The 21,510-nt window shown below is 54.0% G+C and overlaps 1 protein-coding gene across 2 annotated transcripts; it reads right to left on the bottom strand.

Annotated features, from left to right (window-relative positions):
• UCKL1 (uridine-cytidine kinase 1 like 1) lies at window positions 1-21,090 on the bottom strand. 2 transcript variants are annotated; one of them, XM_085314211.1, is made up of 15 exons: window positions 20,686-21,090; window positions 15,649-15,842; window positions 14,863-14,969; window positions 14,480-14,650; window positions 13,829-13,900; window positions 12,361-12,550; window positions 11,792-11,853; window positions 10,231-10,247; window positions 4,150-4,248; window positions 3,456-3,549; window positions 2,631-2,693; window positions 2,098-2,220; window positions 1,566-1,673; window positions 973-1,129; window positions 1-381 (listed from the first exon to the last, which is right to left on the bottom strand). In XM_085314211.1, the coding sequence occupies exons 1-15, from the start codon at window positions 20,751-20,753 to the stop codon at window positions 305-307; spliced, it is 1,602 nt and encodes a 533-aa protein (XP_085170337.1). In that variant the 5' UTR covers window positions 20,754-21,090; the 3' UTR covers window positions 1-304. The 2 variants fall into 2 exon arrangements, with proteins under 2 accessions (XP_085170337.1, XP_085170336.1); XM_085314210.1 differs by lacking the exon at window positions 10,231-10,247 and adding an exon at window positions 6,761-6,780.
• Between the last annotated feature and the right edge of the window lie 420 nt (window positions 21,091-21,510).

Below are 21,510 nucleotides of genomic sequence, written 5' to 3'. Positions count from 1 at the left end.
TTCAAGAAAACCAGAGAAAAAGTTTATTATTTTTTTCTTTATAAAATATCTCCAATAAGTTATATAGGCAAATATTTAAATTAAAATAAATTAACTCCACTCTACCCTGGGACATGTGGCTGTCCACAAGGTCAAACTAGGATTTGTGTTTCTTTGAAAAAATACACCCTAGGTCTCCAATGTAAGATTTGAAAAAAATATCTATGCTTGGTGAGGAGGAAGGAGCAATCTCTCTGCAATGGACAGGAAAGGGTTAAGGTGCGGTGCTGAAGCTGCCTGTCTCCAGTGGCATCTCCACGTCCAGCTAAGTGCTAAGAGCATCTTCATCGTCACTCCAGTCAGGAGGAGCATCCGTCCCAAAGTACCGGTCACCGAAGTTCCCTGAGGGGAGAGCAAGAGAGATGCAGTCAAGGTGCAGCTCCGCGAGAGYCCTGGGAACCAGCCCCGCCAGCCTGCCCTCCTCCCAGTACACAGCAACGCAAAAGCAGGCTCATCTGACAGCTCRAATGGAGCTAAAAATTTGTGGAGATGCAGAACTGGAGCAGCCAGGAGGCTCTTTTAGCACCTCGTGGCAGGGGTGTTCCTGGCACAACAGAGGTGAAGATGAGAGAACACAGTGAGTTTGTCTTGGACGAGCTTGTTTTGGAGGGCAGCTCAGGGAATGAGGCAGGCACAGGTTTGTTTCCGCTGTCCCAGCCCAACTTCTCCACCTGGGCTGCAGGAGGCTCATGGCATATGGAGCAGCCCTCTCTGCCAACAAGGCCATGGATATCTGATGGTGCTCAGAGTGTGTACGTTCACTCACTGACTCCACCACCCCCGTGGCAGCAGGATCTGGGAGAGACTGCAAGTTCCCAGGTAAAACAAGGCCAGATCTAAGCTGCTGCTGACAACCAGCAGGTTTCACCTCCTCTGGTGAGTGGGCCAGAAACAAAATTAGCGGCAATAGCTCCTTCCTACCCAGTTACTCACCAATGCCGGGGATTATCCGGAAAAGGTCATTCACCTTCTTGTCCACAGCGGTGGTGATGATCTTCACCCGGGGAAAAGCATAGGCAACTGAGTGGACACCCATCTCTGCCATAAGTAGAGAGAGGAGGAAGATCTTGTCTTCTGGGACATCATGATCCTGTGGGAGAAGAAGAGAGACAGGGCAGAAGGGTGGGAGATGCAGCTTGGACACGTGGGCTGAGAAGCAATGGGTATTTGAGCTATGTAATGGCCTGTGTCTACAGAAGCAGCAATCGAGGGCCTTCCTGGAGCCACTTTTTCTCCTCTCCTCCCTGCAGCTGGCCAAGGTTACTAGGCAAAGGACCAAGAAACCAACTAAATCCAGGTTGTTACTGCCAAAGGAAGGGGTGACTTTGTCAGTGCCAGGCTATGACGTCACCCCAGCTCATGCTATACCCCCTGTCCTCCTCCTCTGCCGGGGGGGGGGGCAGTTGCAATGGAAAGCCCCCCCCCCCCAGGATGGCTGCAGGCTGGTGCTTTGCATGTTTCTTGGGGCCCAACCAAACTTCTGACCCAGCACCTGCCCTCTGCAGAAAGCCCCACAACCTACGTACCAGCAACACCCTCACTGCCATCATGGCTGCTGCGCCCGTGGAGACTGTGCAGTCCATCAGGATCACGTGGTCTTCGCTGATGTCCTTTGGCAACCGCAGGTAGTGGAGCTGGGCAGGGGCAAGAAAGAGATCAGCCCAAGGGTCTAGAGGCATGAGACATCACGCACAGATCTCTCCTGATACACCGAATTGAGAGGCATGCCAATCCCCTCTCTTGGAGGGGCATACAGCTGGGTTACATCAGTCCATCTTGGGATCCTTCATGCTTTTCTGTATCTCCAGGACCCAAGCTGTCTGCTTTGGGCCAGGCACTGGTGGCAAACACTTGGACAGCAAACCAGTCCCTGCATGCACAAACACACTAGAAAACCCACTTCAGAGGCTTTCAAAGCACTTGCTTTCTGAGCACTTACTCCCTGCCAAGATCAACTCTCAGATCTCTGAAGAGCTCTTATGAAATACCCAAGTCACCTCCCAAATATATGCTGATGGCCAGGAGATTCCCTCACCAGCGCAGGGCCTGAGCCTTTACCTCCGGCTCGCCAGTGTTGCAGTTGGTCTGGATGAGAATGGTCCCAATGCGGACGTCTTTGCACACAGCTCGCAGCGCTGGCTCCATAGTCTCGCCCGCTCGCARGATTGACACTCCGGTGATCTGCAGCGCACAGCACAGACGAACAGCAAGGCACAGTGGCGTGACCAGATGAGGACTAGACTAGATCGGTAACTATGCTCCCAGTACAGTGCTGTGCCTGGACAGTGAGTGTCTGTGGTGGGCAACCCACAAGCACGTCCCCTCCAGGAGAGGCTTGTCCTGCTCTGAGTTCACCCATCCCTTCAGCTGGAGGGCAGTAGTGGCACAGTGACATTGCAGCATGCTGGTGACATCCCCCTGCCACCTGTCCTGACAATATCAGGTATCGTGCATGACTGCGGGTACCTCAGGTACCAAATGCAGGCTGGATCAAAGCCCCAGGAAGCCAGGGGCATCCTTCTCATGAAAGCATGGGGTTTCAATCTAGCCCCACATGACAGGTTTGAATAGTGCCTTTTACGTCCACTTACTTGCTTCCCGCTGTACGTCCTCCCTTCGTAGTCCTGTCCCTGAGGAGTCTGGACTGTGCAACTCTAGAAAAACCACGTGGAAGTGTTACTACAGGCTCTGACATGGCCCTGGAGGAGCCCTGGTACCAGGGAGCCAGTTGTCCACTGGTTTGGGCCCTTGGAAATGGAGGCTGGACAAAGCATCATCACCCAGAAATAAGCATTTCAGACATGCGGGAAATGGGACCATTTCCTGCACTTGTTCCCAGGGCTGAGCCAAAGGATGACATCTCTTAGGGGACCTTCTAGCCTCCAAATGCTGGTTTAGGGGTGTGTGACAGCAAAGMTCAGTCCACAGGCTAGCACCAGTCCCTGGACTGCCAGTGGGACTGGTCTGAKGTCTTTGCCATGCTGTTAACCTGTCCACTGGGGCCTTGTTGCAGGAGGTACAGCTTTACAGGCGGATGCTTGCCTAGTTCAGTATGGCCTTCCCATCTCCAACCTCCCAGCACTGCCTTCYCCAGTAAATGGACAGCAACATGAGGGCACTGAGAGGCATGTGAACATGGATYACCAGGGTGGGAAAAACAGGGGCAGTAAAAGGCCTTCCCTCCTTGAATAYGCTTGGCTGTTCTAGCAAGGAACAGATCACATGGGGTTACATCGCTGCTCCACAGCCTAGGGGAATCCTGGCCCCATTTCAATCCAGAAGGAAAAGGCTGATATATGGGGAAGACTGCAGAAGAGACCCAGGACTGCTCCATCTTCCTGGCAGTTACAGGTTTGAAACTGGAGATGCAAACACAGCACCCTACTGCCCATCCTCCCAGTACAGCCTGAACCTACCTGGAAAGGGAGAAATGAGAGTGCGTGCTCAATCAGCAACCTCATCAGCCTCTTAGAGTAGAAAATGAACTCATCTCTGCTGGTCTCCTTGTTTCTAGAGAGAAGGGGAAGGCAATGTAAGCTCTGGGCCAAAATGTGTCCCAGGATATGCTGACGCAGTCAGATGCTGCCTGGAAGAAGGCAGCTCCCCTGGCCCTGGCTCTAACTTGTTTACATGGTGCCCATGGGATGGAATTGCAATGGCAATTTTAAGGTAAAAAGCAGATAAATTGTTGGCAGGACCATGGAGCAATTCAAGCCACTGGATGCCTCTAAGAGCACCCCCAGCCCAGCTCCTGCATCAGGGCCCTACCACGGCATGGTCTGAACTGTGGCCTGGTGAAGTCTCGCCTCCGTGTGACCCATTCGTACTCTCCCCGTACAAACCCCAAGGGCGCAGAGCACAGGTGTCACACCAGAGCCTCAAGCACATCATGCCCTGTGGGCAGATGCTCTGGCTTGGGCCCAACACCATTTCTCACAAAGCCGACACTATGTTACATGACCCGAGAGAGGTGAAGGGTATCTTGTTCCACACCCCCCAAGCCACAGGGACAGGGCACAACATCAACCCTCTGAAAAACAAACCTGAGCCCGACCAAGCTATCAAACAAACCCCATGACGCCCAAGGATTCATGGTGCTGGAGGCTTTACCTGATGATGGTGTGCATGCCCCTCACCTGAGGGGTGCTCTTCAGCACACTGAGGGTCTGAGGAAGGGGGTGGCACTGGTGGGCAGAGGCCAGGGCTGCCCTGAAAAACAAACACAACATCAGAACCACTCCAGGCGAAGCCTGCCAGAAGGCCGGAGTGCAGCACACGGCCACAGCCATCCTCCCAGAGTTCATTTCACACTGCAAATRCACACACAAGTCATCCAGCCAAGCCACATGAGGGCCAGCCCTGCCCAGACATCTGTGATGGCAAAGGGACCTCCTTGCACTAGAGGAGCAGGGAAAAGGTGGTCAGTAGAGGCAGAGCTGGAGGCAGGAGGCCTCACAGCCCAAGGATCTGCTCCTTTCCCACTAGGCAGCTGGGACATGTCAGACTTTGCCCTCCAGATTCCACAGGCTGTGAAGAAAATTTCCATAGAAAACAAAACCAAAATGTTCCTCTGCTTAAGTCTTTAGCTGGCTACGGGCTGGTGATGGATCCTGAACTCACTGGGTGAGGAGGAGCCACTGCACAGCTYTCTCTCTCTTAGAAGACAAGAGACGGACGTCACTAGGAACTGGACATTGAGCCAGGCCACCTGCGCTGGCACATGGCTCAATCAGATAGGACAGAGTCACGGGGAGGGCTCTGCCGACCTGCGAGGGACTGAGAAATCAGGCTGCATTGAGATCGTTTCAGAGACTGTCTGCCCCATTCACAGATAGTCAAATCAATACCAAACTGGGAACAGCTTCAAGATTTTACTGCTGGCCAGGACAGGCTCTGTGTGACTCATCTTCACATAACTAATAGCGTTGAGAGCTATTCTTGGATCAAGGGAACACCATTCACTAGGAAGCTTACAATGGATCCCCATTAGTCACCTCTCTATTTGAGAGCGATAGTAATGAGATGAAGGTCACATCTATCTGGCTCTCATAAGGCTAGGCAGGATGGACAAGCAACTTTGTCTGGGAGGAGGGCTGGGTTCAGAAAGCCACACGTCATACCACAAACGTGAGAGCAGCTGTTTCCAATCAGAGAGATGTTGGGAAAGAGAAGAAGAAAGCACACAAATGAAAGCACCTGGTGAATAAGTTTCAAATCGAGCAGAAACCTGGATTAATTGCACACACACACAGAGGCACACAAGCAGAAAAGAAGACAGAGAAGATGACTAAGAATGGAGGATGGCAGGGCTAGATGGCCTGAGGCCTCCATCCGCATAGCCATCTCCTAGTCTCAGCCAACCAACACCAAACGAGACATTCCCAAGGCCTGCAGGGTACTTAAGGGCTCCTTTCTTTTGCCCACTCCAGTTCTGCGTAGCAGCACAGTCCCTCTGCAGGGAATGCTCCCAAGAGCTGAGCCAACTCGTAACTGCTGCTGAGCACGAGGCGGGTTGTGTTCCCGCCGCAGACCTGCCGCTGCCGGGGGCCAGGCAGGCTGTACCAACCCAGCCTATTCCCACGGCCGGAAGACCTCTGGTTTGGGATTAGCAGCCCTCAAGGCCCTGGACTGGCCATCAGTGAAAGGAGCCACACTGTTAGTCACCAAAATTTGGGTTAGCTGTGTTCAGAGGTTTGCCCAGGCCCAGGCCCATGCTGCCAGCAGCACCAAGCAGCTCTGCTCCTGCAGCCCTCCCCTCCTTCCTCCAGCTTTGGCCTGCCACCAGCCCCTTGCTGCTGGCCCCGGGACAGATCCTGCAGGCACCTCTGCTATCCAGCTCAGCCTAACCCCTTCCTGGCCCCAGGGCCGCAGAGCCGTGCGGCCCGAGCTGCCGGTGCWGGCTGGGGACGGGAGCACTGCGTTCGGCGGGCGGAGGGTGCCCGCTCCCGGCGGCGCAGCGCCTGTACACCGACACGCCGCTGCCCTCCGGACGGGCAGGAGCCCGCGGCGCGGCCGTGGGGAGGCAGCGCGCAGGCAGGGCTATTTCCTACCTGCCCCAGCCCATCGGGGGCATGTGCTTGAGCGGGCTACGGGCACCTCTCCGTCACCGCCACGTCTGCGCCCCTAGGACGCCCYGCGTCCTCCGCTGCCAGCGGGACAGGCAGCTCCTCTCCTGCCCCAGTCTCTGCTGTGACAAGCTGTGTCAATCAGCTCCTGCTCCCTGCCACAAATACCAGCAAGTCCTCCTACCTCTGCGAGCGGCACCACGTGCCCGGGAACACCTCCCCTGCACCCCGAGCTGTGAACAGGCTCTGCTGAAACGCTGTCAGCGATTTGTCATTGAGCTTTCTGTGCCTTCCTGCAACGCCTGCTCAGGGGCTGGTGCTCGGTGTGGGGCTGGGCAGGTCAGGATTCAACCCTGCTCTGGCCTGGCATCCCCCAAGAGCCCGCGAAAGTCGCTCAGCATTGCGGGCATCCCCATGGCTCTCTCCGGGGAAACAGAGGCAAGCGCCATTGCCAGGATGGAGGCACGGGATAAAGTCTCTCCAGTTTCTCCTCCTTGCCTCGGCCTGCAGAGCCCCAGCAAAGCAGGACCCTGCGCGTGGTCTGTCCGACCCCCCTGCCCAGGTTAGTAACGCGGCTCCCGCTGCACGGCCCTCGCCCCCATCCGCCGGTGTTAGCGTCACAACCAAAACACGGCCGTTAGCATTTGTCTCCTCACATATCCCAGCGCAGCTTCCTCTGTTCACCAGGTAGGAGGGATGTTCAGGGGAGACAAGGCAGGAAACACGAGAGTTTAAGGGGAGAGGGACAAACACAACAGGAAACAAAGGAGAAAGCACCGTCATTAGTCCAAGGGGGGGAAAAAAGCCCTGACTGATCGCTGGCTCCCGGACCGGCGCRGTGCCTGGGCCGCTGCCGCAGGCTCGGCAGGCAGTACGGACCCAGCGCACCCGCCTGGGCGGCCAAGCGGCGTCACGTCTGCTCTCGTCTCAGCACACGCAGCCCCGGCTCCAAGGGAGAAAAGCCCCGTCTGCTCTCACCGCCCCCGAGTCACCGCCAGGATACCGTCACGTCTCCGTCCTGGACGGCGGCGCTCCGTGCCCAGATGCCTCGAGGGCTGCCCGGCCCTCGGCGGGCTGCCGCGGTTCCCGCGCAAAGGCGGGTGCTCAGGGCCAAGCTTGCAAAACCTTCGTCCAAACCCCTCCTGCGCCCCTTCCCGCGCAAAGAGGCCCCGCGGCTCTGCGGCGGGCCCGTACGGCCCCGCACCTCCTGGCTCCGTTCGAGCCTCGGAGAGCCGAGAGCACGGAGGGGCCCAGCCTGGGAGCAATGGGATATTCCCAGCTCTGTCCCTGCCTGCCGGGAAACCTGCCCCGGCGTCCACTCGGGCCTGCCCTGGGGTCCCCGTCCCTCGGTGGGGGGCTCGTACGCCGCTGTGCCGAGGGGCCAGGCAGAGGGAAGAGCTCAGCCCCTGCGGCTGCCCCCTTGCTCGGGCTGGCCGGCAGGCACGGAGGGAGCGGGGCTCCGCTGCGGCGACGAGCGGGCGGCCCGCGCGGGACAGCAAGGCTTCCTGTCCCCCCCCCGCGTGGCGGCACGGCGACGGAAAATTCAGACAGGCAGCCATGGGCGCATCAAGAAAACGTCTCACTTTGGAAACTTATTTTTCCCCCCCCAGCACAAAAGCTTTAAAAGGAAAAAAAAAAAAAAGAAGAAAGAAAGAATAAGAGAGAGAGAAAGGGGGTGACCATCTCTCAGGAAGGCTTCAGGGAACATCCTCAGCTCTTTGTTGAACATGCTATCAAACAGGAAGCAGACAAGAGACATCCAGCTACAAAGAAGCTAATGCAGTCAAGGCATTTCAAACACGTACAGCGGCTGGCTTTCACGGCTGACATTTCAAACAAGGGCTATTAAACTGCGCCACGGGTTGATATTTAAAGACACAATTGGCAAAGGGCATGCCAAGCTGATCAAGACCTGGGGAAGGGGGGGATATTGATTGGCAAGGGAAATTCAGCTGAAAAAAAAGCACCAGCTCCGAAAACTGGGTTTGTTGCTAAAAAAAGAACGGCAACAGGGACAGAAAACATGCCTGGCTGCGAGCGTCGTACCTCGGCAGGCTCGGCCTCGCGGGCCCAAGCTCCGCAGCTGGGCATGAGATAAAATACTCACCTGGGTGTGGGGGAAAGGGAGTGTGTGTACGTAACTACACCTCCAGCACSTACACGGTTAAACGTGTGAAGCCGGACGTGACACTTCCTGATTGCAATGACACTGAGACCTGACCTGCACTCTGAAAGTGTCTTTCTGTCCTCTAAAGACAGAGGAAGGCAACTGTGTTCCTCAGCAGCCAACACTTACAGAGGGGAAAACTGGGGCCATGTGTCCAGCAAACAGCACCATTTCCTTTAAACTCCTGAGAATTCACTAATCTGAGCACCTGACAGTCACACAGGACCAAAAAAAGGTATCTAGGATTAGGGCCAGATCTAAACATTCAGGTTTTATTCCACCAGCTACAGATAAAGGCCTAGCTACGTCCCCACAGCCACCAAAAGGCACTGACATCAGAACGACTGTGACATTTAGATGAAGCCATTCAGGACTGGAGGATGAGGAATTGTTTTAGCTGAAAAGCCCATATTTGCCAAGTATGTCTCACTTGATATACATCTCCATCCACCTCGCTCCCCTTTCTAGCCCAGAGCTGCAAAAGGAGCTATTRGAAACCACGGCAGCAATAAAACTACTGTGACTCCAGGAGTATAAACAGATTTTTGCAGGATTTTTTTTCCAGAGTTTCTGGCAAAGACATAAATGGAAACTACAAACCTTAAACAGAACATAAGAATTTCTGTGGCTGTAGTTATCACAGTTATTTGTGGTGGTCAAAGTTACCTTTCCAAACTAGTAACATAAAATTACTGATATTGTCTTGACACATTATTAAATGCTTGATTTTTAAGGTGCATGAAGAAAGTTCAAAGATCACCTCTGCAGAGTGCTACTTTGAGAAAAAAGGAGAGTAAGTGGAGAGAAAAGAAATCTTACATCTATCTATCTGTATCTCCATCTGTTCTCTAATGTTCTTCCTGTAATCTTTTAAAGCAACAAACTTCTCTCCACACTAAACAGCACCTTCAAACCTGACTCTCCAGACACACAGGGAAGCTTACACATAGCACTGCAATGTCTCTTTGGAAATGTCAAGCCCCTTGGTGTTAAACAAACAAACAGAAAGAAATAAAATAGATCAYTGACTCGTCTGGGAAAGAAATGGCTTAAAGAAAAACAAGTAAAGCAGAGAGTCTTTTCCTGTTCATCTTAAGTATTTTAAAAGCTTTTTTGTATGCCAAATGTAAATTTTAGGGTTACTTGAGTTAAGTGTCTCCATACAGTGATGGAGATGTAAATGAAAACCCATCTGCAGTAAYGCATCCCACTTCCTTCCTTCAAAAATACCTGGAAACTTAGTTGGCTGCTTAATGGAAGTAAGAGAGCATAAGTCCCATCTGGATCCAAATGCTGAAGAGGTTAAGTAAAGTGCTGTATGCTTTATAGCATCCACCTGTAGGTACTGAGAAATTAGAAATCCTGCTGGATTATGGCTTAAGTATTTTCTTAGTCCCAAAGTAACTGCCGTGGAATTTGTCCTACTCAAAGAGGTATCTCMCCATGCTGAAGCTGTTATGCTCCTTTTGGGTGCCATTAGGCTTGGAGCCTCTCTGCACAGTGTGGATCCAGGGCTCCCAGCCTCCTCGAGCAGCTTTGTTTAATTTAARCCCTTACAGTGATTTCAAGTGTCCTTGCAGCCAAGCTCTGTTCAGGGATGGAGAGTGGCTCTCATCCACATCCATTTGTCTTAGGAAATAAAGGAAAATAAAAGACAACCCCAGGATGCAAAACCTCCCACCCTGCAGAGATCTGGGGTCCCCAATTAACAAACCTGACCCTGCCCCAGCTTCCAAGCTCTGTGCTCTGGYGGGGTATGAGCTGCTGGCACCCTGATGAACAGCCCTGGCCCTGCCGGCCCCAGAGCCGAGGACGAGGTGACCTTTTGTCAGCTCTGAGCGTAACGAGGCTGTGTTGTGTGAGCTGTTGGTCCCCACCACAGGTCACGGTTAGCCAAGCAGTGCCTGGCATTGGAAATGCCTCGGGCTGCACAGACAGGACAGAGTTAGGGACTCTTACCTGACACTGAGTTCACGCTGCGGCAGCAACACAAAGACACAATGCAATCGGTATTAAGCATTGTCAACATCAGGGTCGTTTTCAAGATAAAAGAAAAGGAAAAACAGGAATATTTTCCTGCAGTCACATGTTGCCTTTTCCCCTTCTTCCCCTTCCCAAATAAATGAAAGCCCCTCCCCAAGCCAACCCCTAGCCAGGCTCACAGCAGAGCTCTAGGTAGGAGCTGCCACATTTGTGGGCTGCAGCATGCAGCTGAGAGCTTTTTTTTATTGGATCCCAAGAGCTRGGAGAAACAGCCATTTCCCCCTCCTGGTCTGTGCTCCTGGCATTAGAAATGATGCCAGGGCAGTGGGCCTTGCACAAACAGGTGCTCCTGTGACCTAGGAGCAGAGTGCAGAAACCAGCTTTTTGACCTGCCAGAGTTCAGTGTTACAAAGCAGGGCACTTGGAAAGCAGGCCCCRAGTGCTGCTTGCAGCCCTGCAGAGAGCGGGAACCTTCCAATGCCTTTGCATAAGAGGAGTCTCTGCTGAGCAGAGGTGGGAAGCAAGATGCTGTGGTGGGCAGCCTYGCTTCCAGGGACCGAGTGCTCCTGCCATTTGGGAGCTCAGAAAGGCCTACAGGAATCATGACCTTTACTTCCAAGTGCATCCATCTCCAGGTCATGCTCCTGTCACCTTCCAGAACATTGCTCCAAGCAGAGAGGTGTCTTGAGAAGCAAAGTGACTCCAATGCTGGAAAGCACTGCACTGTTAGGATTTGGCAAACCTSTTCACAACTTAAACATCAAAGCTACTGCCTGTCCAGTGACAAGGAGTGGGGGGAGGCTGTGCTGCTCAAGGAATGGCAGCATAAAACAATATCCTCTGATCGAAGGGTCTCAGACTCAACCAACTCGTCAGGGCTAGCCCAGGACAGAGCAAAGAATTAAAGATTTGTTAAAGCTAGCGATGGGAAAAGCAAAAGGAGTGTATGCCTGGACCTGGACTCAGGTTGCAAGTTRAAATGTGACATGCCTTTGGGCTTTGATATCCACGGTATCCAAACCCACCACTTTGCACCTGACAAAGAGGTGGAAAACTGGGCTCCTGATTGGAAAGACTGCGTGCAGCAGTGTCTGCGAGGGGGGGAAGAGGAGAAGCCAGAGCCAGCAGCCAGATAGTGAAATATTGCAGGGTTTGGTGCGATGCTGGGCCTGAGAAGGCTGTGAGGGCAGGGAGGGTACATCACTTAGAACATTTGAGGATGGTTAATTTGTCTTCACTGGACAAGTTCTCCCAGAGAGACAGGGAAGGAAGGAAGCTTCTGYTGGACACAGATTGCAGAGGAAGGTTGCACTAACCAGAGCACAGGGATGAGGCGGTCTCCTTCAGTGAAATAGAGGGATTGAGCTTGGAGGATTTACTGGGGACAGCCCTGCTGCTCACRCTCCTGGAGCACAGACGGAAACCAGGCTATGCCTGCCTAGGCACCGTGCTTTAGCACTAGTTCCTGGCAGTGCTGCAACTGCACAGGCAAGGCTGACCCTCACCAGAGACACCCAGGTGACCAGGCAGCTCTTACCTCTTCCAGCTGGCTGTGGACATGCTGAACAATCAGGTCAATGGCCACTGTGTTTCCACTCCCTGGAGGAAGTCAAAAACAAGACAGACATGGCCTGCATCAGAGCCACAGTGCTAACAGTGCCTGAAACAAGTTTCTTTCCCTTGTTTCCCTCTAAGGCCAAGAACACAGGATTCCTGCTTTCCTAAAACAGCCCTCCCCTTGCAAACCATCACTCAGCAGGAAACATTCTTGCTATTATTATTATTTAATTATCTATTATTGTATACTTAGAAGTCACCTCTAGCTTTTAAATCCCTAAGGTGTAGGAGCTTGTAGGGCAGGAGGCTGGTTGAGGTAAAAGTGTTATAATTTCCTTTAGGAATCTGCTTTTGGTTAGTGTTGGAGAGACTGAACCAGAGTGAACCTTTGCTTTGCATAGTACAGCCTCTTTTCTGTCCTCATCAGCCGGAGCGCCGAGGGGACTGGTCAGCAGAGCTGAGCAAAAGAGACAGCAGAAGGACTGCGCTGCCCAGGTKCCACTCAGGACTGAGTCACACAGCAGCTTGGGGACAGCCCTGGGCAGGTACCTCGGGGCACGACGATGTCAGCCAGCCGCATGGTGGGCTGGATGTACTGGTCGAAGGCAGGCTTGACAAACTTGTTGTACTGTTTGATGACACCCTCAATGTCACGGCCACGCTCGCTGATGTCCCTGCGCAGGCGACGCACCAAGCGGATGTCGGAATCCGTGTCCACAAATATTTTCAGGTCAAGGAGCTGTAATGAGAGGGGAGGGAATACACAGTGTGTAATTTGGACGAACCTTCTCCACCAGACACAGACAGGAGGCTGAGCCCTACCCTCAGCAGAGCACTTGTTCAATGGAGCGTGGCYCATCTCTGGCTCTGGCCTGGACAGACGCTGGGCTGATGTCAGCTTTGCCTCTGCAGGCTCTGAACCTGCTACCCAAAGGCAGGGCAGATATTGCAACAAGTCCCTCGTTGCCATTTGCCGTTTACTCTCATGTCCCAAAAGACCTGTCCTGCTCCAATACCTGTCCCCCTTTATAAACAGCCCCCAACCCTTCAGCTGGATGCTATGTAAGAGTGAGGAAAAAAGAGAAGTTAATGACCGTAACACAGACCAACTGGCCTAATGCAGGAGTGCYGTTTTCTTAATGCTGGAATGGAGCCAAGCACAGCAGGTCGACTCTGTGGCTGAGATTCATGACACTGCCCTTAAGTGCAAAAGGCAAGAATGACAGCTGTTTGGAGGAAATGCTCCGTGGGGATTTACCCAGCTGTCCACTGGAGGTCATCATTGCTCCAAGAAAGCATAAAACAAACACTCACTTGGCAGTGAAGGACACTTACTCGAATGAACTTGGCTAAGTTTGTGCACGGCTCACTTCCTCCTATTTTTCACTTATCCAAAAAAATTCCCAGGAAAGCACCACCTGACCCTGAAGTGCTGAATGAGTTCACCCGGGAAACTCAGGGCTTTGCACTGCCAAGCAGCACAGTAGGCTTTGCTTCTGGCTAGGCAAGCTGAGACAGGCAGCATGGAGGTGGGTTATGTCTAGTCATATTTACACATCATCACTGCCAGGGACCAAGTCACCACCCAGCTCCTAGTTCCTGGGAAGAAAGGGCTGGAGATCAAAGTCTCTGCAGAAAAGCCTGACCACTGTCAGGGGTTTTTCCACCTGCCTATGCAAGAGTCAAAGCCTATTTCTCCTATACAGCGATGCACTGCAGCATTTGGGGATAACCTGGAGGACAATCCATTTCCCTGCTGCTGAATCTCAGGAGAAAACATCCTCCCACCATATCCCCCAGCAGGCCATGGAGTAGAGTGCTGATTTGTAGGAGTGGGCACTGAAGCATTGCAGGGGAACAAGGTCCTGTGCAGCAGTACACAGGGGCCCCAGGGCACCTGCAGGAGTGGGACTCTCTTTGTCTACAATATACTCTGATATCAGACTGCAGAACAGAGGGGCTGGAGCACTCACATCTGTCAGGCTTCCCACAAAGTGATTCCAAAATCTTTCCTCACCTTCAGGAGCTCCTTGTCTGCGAATGCCATGATGCCTTCAAAAATAATCACATTGGCACCATATAAGGTTTTCTGTAGAGTCAGAAATCAATGTGGTTAGACAGAGAACACGTGATGCTCCTAAAGATACCCCAATTCCAGGGAAAACAATAATGCAACAGGGAGATTAGCAAGAACGGGAAGGATGTGAATTTCTGCTTCTTTTCTATTCCCTGGGCTTTGAGGTCATTGACAGCACTCCAAAAAGCTGCTGGTGGGATATTTTATGTAACAAACAGGATCCTTCCAGCTACTGCCTTCTTCTGCACAGCCTGCAGCCCTTGTAACATCCCAGCCCCTGTARGCAGACTGAACAGACTCATATAGACTGCACAGACATCCTTGCTCCTGCCTCTCCAGTCCAGATGAAACCATACTCCTGCTCTACATGCGCCTGCTTCTGCCACGTGCTAATTGCTGCCAGTCCTCTCCGGGTTGTTAGCGTCCTCAACAGCAGTGCTGCTCACCTGATATATGYGCCCTGAGACAGCCAGAGAGCAGAAGGTGACTGCAAGAGTCTCCTGCCTGAAAGAAGCAGGGGTTGGAGGGGTCCCTTCCTTGGCAGGGCAGTCCCTCCCCCCGTCTTGTCCCACATCCCTCCGTGCCCCGTACCCATTCCTTCTTCCGGCTGTGGGTGGTAAAGTCATAGATTGGGATCTTCACACTCTTGCCTTGCTTCAGCTTCTTCAGGGTGGCAATGATCAGATCGAAGTCAAAGGCGTCAGGATGGTCAAAGTTGAAGTCATTGCTAGCYGCCTGCTCTTGCTGCTGCTTGGTCAATACCTGTCCACAAGGGAGATGTTAGAGCCTGCAGCCATCCCCTCCCCACCGCTGTGCTTCTCCTGCCTACCAGCCCCCTCAAGCAACAGCACTGCCATCCGAGAGGGCCARGAGAAAACACGAGGCTGTCAAATGCTGCATTTCCCCCATCAGGGGGTTTACGCCAAGGACCAGGGTAGCCCAAGAAGCCTAGCCAGGATGACAAGCAGCCTTACCTTGTAGAAGGAGTCCATGGACAGTAGAACCACCCATGGGACATCAAGAGCCTCAATGATCATTGTGGCCACTGTAGTCTTCCCAGAGGCGCTGCCTCCTCCCAGACCTGCCAGAGAGGAGGAGACAAAGCCACCTTAGCCACAGTCTGCCTTTCCAAGCATAGGCTAGAGCCCAGCTCTTGCCCTGTTGCACTGAGTTGGAAGGAACTKCGGAAAAGGGAAACTGATAGGCAGTACGAGGGAGAGGTTATCCTTGAAAATGCCAAATGGGATGTATTGTAATTGCCACTAATGGGCAGCAAAAGCTGTGAAACCTTTCATATGATGCTTGTGTAACAAGGGGAGCTCTGGCAAGAGAGCCAGCCTGGACTAAATCCCTGGGAACTCGTGACAAYTCAGGCTACAAGTACAAGAGCTGTGGGAACAGCCAGGAAACACTGTGATCCACCCAGTGCCTGCAATAGTATATCATCTCGATTTGCAAGCTCCCCGCTTCTGCCCAGTTGTAGGCGCTCATTTAGTCAACACTGGACTAACCATGGGGACCCTCTCTGCTCCTGCCTCAGCTRAGCAACTCACAGCCCTGAGTCTGGAGCCAACCTGAAGGTTGTAAAGAGCTTGGGTGAAGCAGGAATCCTCCCAGGGACTCCTTGAGACCCATAGGATAGGTACACCATTGCCTCCAGTGCTAGCCTGCCCCAGCGCAACTCATGGCTTCAACAATAACACCGGGGAGCTGAAGCGCAGAGGTGAAACAGAGCACTGACATGCGCTGCCTCTGCTTACCTATCACGAAGGCCTCTTTGGATTGTGTCCCATGTTCATTGTACCATGGTGGTCGGCCAGCTGTGTAGATGGTCCTTTTGCTTGTCCGCAGCAGGGGTGGCTCAGACTTGCACTGGCTAGTGGTCCGTTTTCGAGGTGGCTTGGTGGACCCCACTGCAGGATACAGCCGGTCTAAGGATTCAGCACTGCTGTTGCTGGGGACAGAAAGAAATTTAGTTAGCTGGTGGTGCAAAAAGAAGCCTGCGTCCTCCCTGGGCCACAGCACCCCAGAGCAAGGCTGTCCCCAGTAAGGAGTCTGACTCTGCTAGTGCTTGGGGAGCAGGGTCTCTGGGAGGACCTTGTGCTGCCAGTATGGGTGAGGGAGGGACACAACAGAGGAGAGGGAAAGATGCCCACAACTCTGCAGTACCTCTGCCAGCACCCAAGCCTCTTTGGTCACAGGCCATTACAAGTTTCTCATGTAGTGTCACTTTTTTATCTGGAAAAGGTGCAATGAAAGCATTGTATCCTAGAGTGTCATTGCTTGGGGAACCCACGTATTACTTTTGTGTTTGAGCTCCCGTACGCACAGAGGAGTTTTGCTACACAGGGCAATAACCTGTCCTGAAATGCCCGAGACACCTTTYTGGGGCAGGGAGGCCAAACCCCCAGATACAGTTAGACCTCATTCTGCCTTGCACATTCTTGTCATCTTTTGTGCTCATCTCCACACAGAGTCCCGCTTCTAGTCCCATTTAGAGTTCCCCAATGTGTGCCAAACCTCTAGTCCTCCCATCTGTTAGAGAAGAAACCCCTTGGCACAAGGCTGTGAGCTTGCCTGTGCCAGGCAGAAGGGCTCCACACAGTGTTGTGGCTGGAGCTGCAGGGAGAAACACCCTTGCAGAGGCTGCGAAGCTGTTTGCATCTGCTTCACTCTGTGGCCCAAGTCCCAGCAGAGAGCAGGCGCCGTGCAAATGGGTGCTGCATGCAGCCCTGGAGCAGCCAGCGCTGAGCTGCTAAATGCCTCTGTCTTATCTAACCTCCCACTGTGGCCCTGGGTAGGGAGAGGAACGAACTACCTTCCAGAGCCCTTTTGTACTTGGCAGCAGGAAGGCAGAGGCTGGGAGGCGATAAGTGGACTCTGGCCAAGAGATAAGCTGCAGCCGCACTGCTCAGCCAGCGCAGGGATGGGAAGGATTATTTATAACAGCTCCTGCTATCTTTGCTCCTTCCTACTTTCTGTTTGAGTCTCGGGAGGGATATTTCCTCCTTGTAAGATCACAGAAGGGGTTAAGGATTTGCCAGCGCTGRAAGCAGGATTAGCTCATCTCTCCTCCCAGCTAAGGGTCTGCAAAGCAGCCCTGGAACGGCAGAAGCTGAGGCAGCAGTGCCATTCCTGCAACGGCAGTGGGGTCATTTGCCTGGTTTCTACAGCCAGGTGCCCAGCAGTGCAGGCAGAGGAATTCCTTGGCCAGGAAAYCAGTCTTTTCCCCCAAATACCAAGCACGCTGCAAGGGCAAAGGGTGCCTTCAATACTGGCTCAAGCGCCTCCTCCCTGAGCACAATACATGCATTTGAGATGTCCCAGAAATGTTGGGCAGAGGCCAAGGAAAACCGCCTCCACGGCAGGACAGGCTGAGAAGAGAAGGAGGGGAAGAAGCCAAGATCTGCCGGCCACCGTGCTGCCGCCGGGGCAGCCGCGGCAGGACGGCCRCAGGCTGCAACCTTTCCCCGCTGGCCCAGGGACTTGGCTGCAGCAAGGAGGCACACGGCCAAGGGATTAGAGTGGGATCATCTCCCCAGCCCGGCCAGGACGCCCACCGTGCTCCCCCCTCGGCCGCTTCAGCGGAAAGGCCAGGCAAGCACGTAGGGCCGGATCCAGCCTCGGGGCTTGGTTTCCATGTTGGTGCAAAGAGCTCCCCTGCTCACACTCGCTCCTCTCTGCCTAGTGGCCACTCTTCTTTCCCCAACCGTGCCCGCAGTAGAGACGAAATCGCCACAAGGTCAGAGCCCTGGGCAGCAGGAACACACCAAGCGGGCATGGTTTGATACAGCCTGGCCCAGCTGGAGGGGCTTTGATGCCTTTCCGTTAATTTTTTTTTGCTCTTGAAAGGATTTAAGAGCTGTAGGGTTTTAYGAACTTCTTTTTTTGTTTGTTTTTAAGCTGTTTTGGTAATGAGGATTAATTGCCTTCCTCATCCATCCCTTTTTAGAACATTTTTAGATAATGATCAGAATTTGAGACCAGCCATCTGTGCTTAAAGCCTGTGCAGCAATCCCCATCAACAGACATCTCGGTGCTGGGCACAACACCAGTGCAGGCCACAAGCAAACGGTGGGGTGGGGAAGGTCTCTGCTTCTGCTAGAAGGCAAGTGGGCTCGTGGTTAAGGACAAACGGACCGAAAATCCCCTGGTCCAGCCCCGGTGCTGTCATCTCAGCTCACCCGGGAAGGAACCCCGTAGCGGAGTGGGATGCAAGACCTGCCYGTGCCYGGGCAGCAGCCCGCCACGGGACACYGCTTYGCTCGAGTGGAGCATTGCGCTGACGCCCACAGCTGCCCGTGGCACCCAGCAAAACTCGCTCCTATCCCTGCCTATCCCTGGCAGCCCTCGCACAGCATCACACAACTCTACCTCTCCCATATCTGCACCCATTCAACAAGGCAGTAGGAAATAGCTATTTGCCTGACTTTGCCTGATTCTTCCAAWCAAAGCGCAGTTTCCAGCTCTTTCCCCTGCTCCAGGCACTCCTACATCAATGTTATCTCTACAAGTGTTGCTGTTCACCTGCAAGGTCTCTCCAAAGGACCAGAGCACAACCTAAAAACTGCCCACTGCAAGCACGAGCCCTCAGCACACAGCGAGGACTGAGCGCTGCAGGCCTCCAGCTTGCCCAAAAGCCATAAACACCGGAACAATCATTTTTTAAAAGCAACATCACAAGGTGAGATCAGCCAGGAAAGCCTTCTGGAGTTTCTTTCTGTGTAAAAGGAAATAATATGGCAGAAAAGGCAAAAACAGATGGGATCTTTTATTCTCCTCTCCYGCAAGTGACTCTGCAGCAGCAATTAGCCACCGTGCACTATTCCCAGAGCAGGGCTGACATCAGATGATGATGCTGGTACATAAACAAAGTCATTTTAGCCTGATAAAAGCAGAGATGACAAAGAGAYAGTTGTTTACCAGAAAATAAAATCATTCCTTTCATCTGCAGTCCAGCCCCCCTCTCCAGGGACTGCGGTTACTCGAGGGCTGCTGGGGGAGATTTACCGCGGAGGGCTCCTTGGGCAGGGCTTTGCACTTGGGTTTCTCTCCAGGGTGGCACACATCGGTTTCTGGGCGGCGCAGGGTCCCAGCCCACGAGCGGGTCAGGGAGACGAGGCTCAGGCTGTCCCCTCAAGCACCAAGCTCTCCCTTGCTAACCTCACGGCGCAAAGTCGAATCTCGGCGTAACGCTCGCGCAGTGCCCGGCACACACCTTGTGCAAAGGCAGCCGCCGCAGCTCCTCTCCGCTCGGGGACCGCTGTGGCTAGGCGCAGCCGGGCGAGTCCAGGCAGCCTCTGGAGCAGGCTGCGTGCCGGCGCGTGGCGTCTTGCACACGGAGACGCTGATAGAGGCCAGAAGCCACAAACCTACTGACAACTGCTGAAACCTCGACCCAGACTTCACGAGACCCCAGAGACAGACCACCAGGCTGATCTTTCCGAGATGTGCCGCTGGCACCTCTGCTTAGACCCGACGTGACTCGGCCCTTTGCGGGGACGAGGAGGTTTTGACCCGCAACGGCTTCAGCCATGTCCAGAATTACAGCCCATGTGTCCAAGCTGACAAYCGAATGTGCTCGTGTCTCACTCCAGCACCTCCCACTTTCCCCAGTTACCTGCACCCAGAGCACACCAAGTATGTTGGGCTCAACAGGGACCTACCGGACAGATCYGCTCTGGGACTGCAGGGAGTATTCCTTGCGCTGATCGCTGTGGGATTACAGACACGTGCAAGGAAGGAAGAGTACAGGAATTTCCATCTGTGAGAAGCAGAGCCATCCTCTACTAGCACTCCCAGGGGACCTGCTCTTGGATTCAGAAGATCATTTTAATCCTGTTCCAAAAGCTCACTTGCTATGTCTTTTCTCATCCAAATACTTTTGGACCTTTATACAAATTCTATAATCCGCCTCTTAAATCAGTTTCCCATGATTTGTCTCAGATAAACATGGGCTTTGGGGGAGACGGAGGTTGTACAGTTGTTTTGGAGTGCTGCAAAGATCATAAATTCTCTACTAATGTTACACTTCAAGTTTTGTACTTGCAGCTTGTTTTCTACTGCTGCATTTGCCAGGAAAGGGCTTTCCTGCCCTCCAAAAGAATGGCTGATCCCGGGCACTTCTTAGGCATCTCATTTTGCTGTTGGTTTCTAACACTTCTTAAAATTCCCTGAAGCAGGGACAAAGCATTTTCAGTGCACCTATTCRCAACATAAAGCACTCGGAGAAGGAGAACTCTATTTATAGCGTGAAGTTAATACCATTGCTTTAACCACCCTGCAGTAGCCCCCGGCCAGGTCTGGGCAGGAGGGATGGGAGCTGTGCAGATCAYGGACCAACAGGGAGCTTTCTGCTTCCCCCAGGTGTGGGTTTAGGGGGGCTGGGGGAGGACCCCTCTGCGCCCCAGCGCCACGCTCGGCCCGTTCCCTGTGTCCCCGTGCAGCAGCCTGCTGTGGGTCCCACAGCCTGCAAGGAAAACCAGCAGACCCCAAACCCCACCTTCCAGCCGAACTGGMGGGCTCTTCCACCGTCCCAAGCCCCACGAACAACGTGCTGACCAAAACGTTCAACCTTCAAATCCACCCGCTGACTGTCCCGGAAAGGCTGCTGTGCAAGGCTCTCTGCACTGGTTTTGTCCCGCGTCCCGTGGGAAGCTGATCTTTCCCCCAGCTGCTGCCTGCGATTTCCCAGCCTCAGCCAAGYGGGAGCAGGGCTGCCAGGAGCAGGGCAGCCGAGAATCTGCTCCCCAGAAAACAGGAAAAAACCGCCAAACCGAAGCAAAGGGGGCACTCACCTGCCTTCAGGCCCAAGGGCCCAGCAGCCCGATATCCGGACGCCGGAGTAGGTGGGAGGACTGCTCATTTTGACCCCACTGCAGAGATCCAGGCGATCCCGGGCAGAGGGGTGCTGGCTCTACGTGCGTGCCCGTGGATTTTTTGGCTTCCCGTCTCTCCGTGCCCAAGGCGCTAGGATCGGGCTGCCACGCGAGCGAAGCGCTCGGCACGAACCGCGCAGAGAGAAGCCATGCGCAGGAGCGTCGCCGCCGACGGAGGGGCGCGGGGGGCGATCGGGCCCCGAGGGGGCCGGGCTGGAGGCAAACCCCTAGCCGAAGCGCAGGGCCGAAGCGGTAGCACAGGACAGGGACAGGAGGATGGAGGAAAGAGGAGCACTGCCGGGGGAGTGTCTTGTGCTTGGAGTTGTGGAGTGGTCGGCGCGCATAAGAGGATAGCTTAACCTAGAGATTACGTTCATTACCTGATATTAATAGCACTGGCTTGATTAAAGAAAAAGGGGGGGGGGGCAGAAGTGACACCTCCTCTAACCGCCCCCCTGGTGACAGACAAATAAACACCCGGCGTGCCGGTGCTCTTCGGGAGCAGCGTTCGTTCACCTGCCTCTGACATTCAGAGCCGGCTCGGCGAGTGCGGAGATCGGCCCTGCCGCCCGGTAAGCGAGCGGGCGCCGGGGCTGCCGAGCCCCCGGGCGCGGGTGGAGGCTGCTGGCACCGGTGCCGGCGGGTGCTCCAGTGGGTGGGAATGGCCTCGGGGCAGGGGACACGGATCGGGGCCCAAGCGGACGGCCTGGCGCTGCTGGAGCCACAGGCACCGGCGCGGGCTCG

The sequence above is a fragment of the Rhea americana genome, unplaced genomic scaffold, assembly GCF_003343005.1.
Source record: "Rhea americana isolate MKP2758 unplaced genomic scaffold, rheAme1 scaffold_4, whole genome shotgun sequence".
Taxonomy (NCBI): domain Eukaryota; kingdom Metazoa; phylum Chordata; class Aves; order Rheiformes; family Rheidae; genus Rhea; species Rhea americana.
Note: the sequence above shows the minus strand (reverse complement) of the source record. Positions and strands in the feature narration are given on the sequence as shown.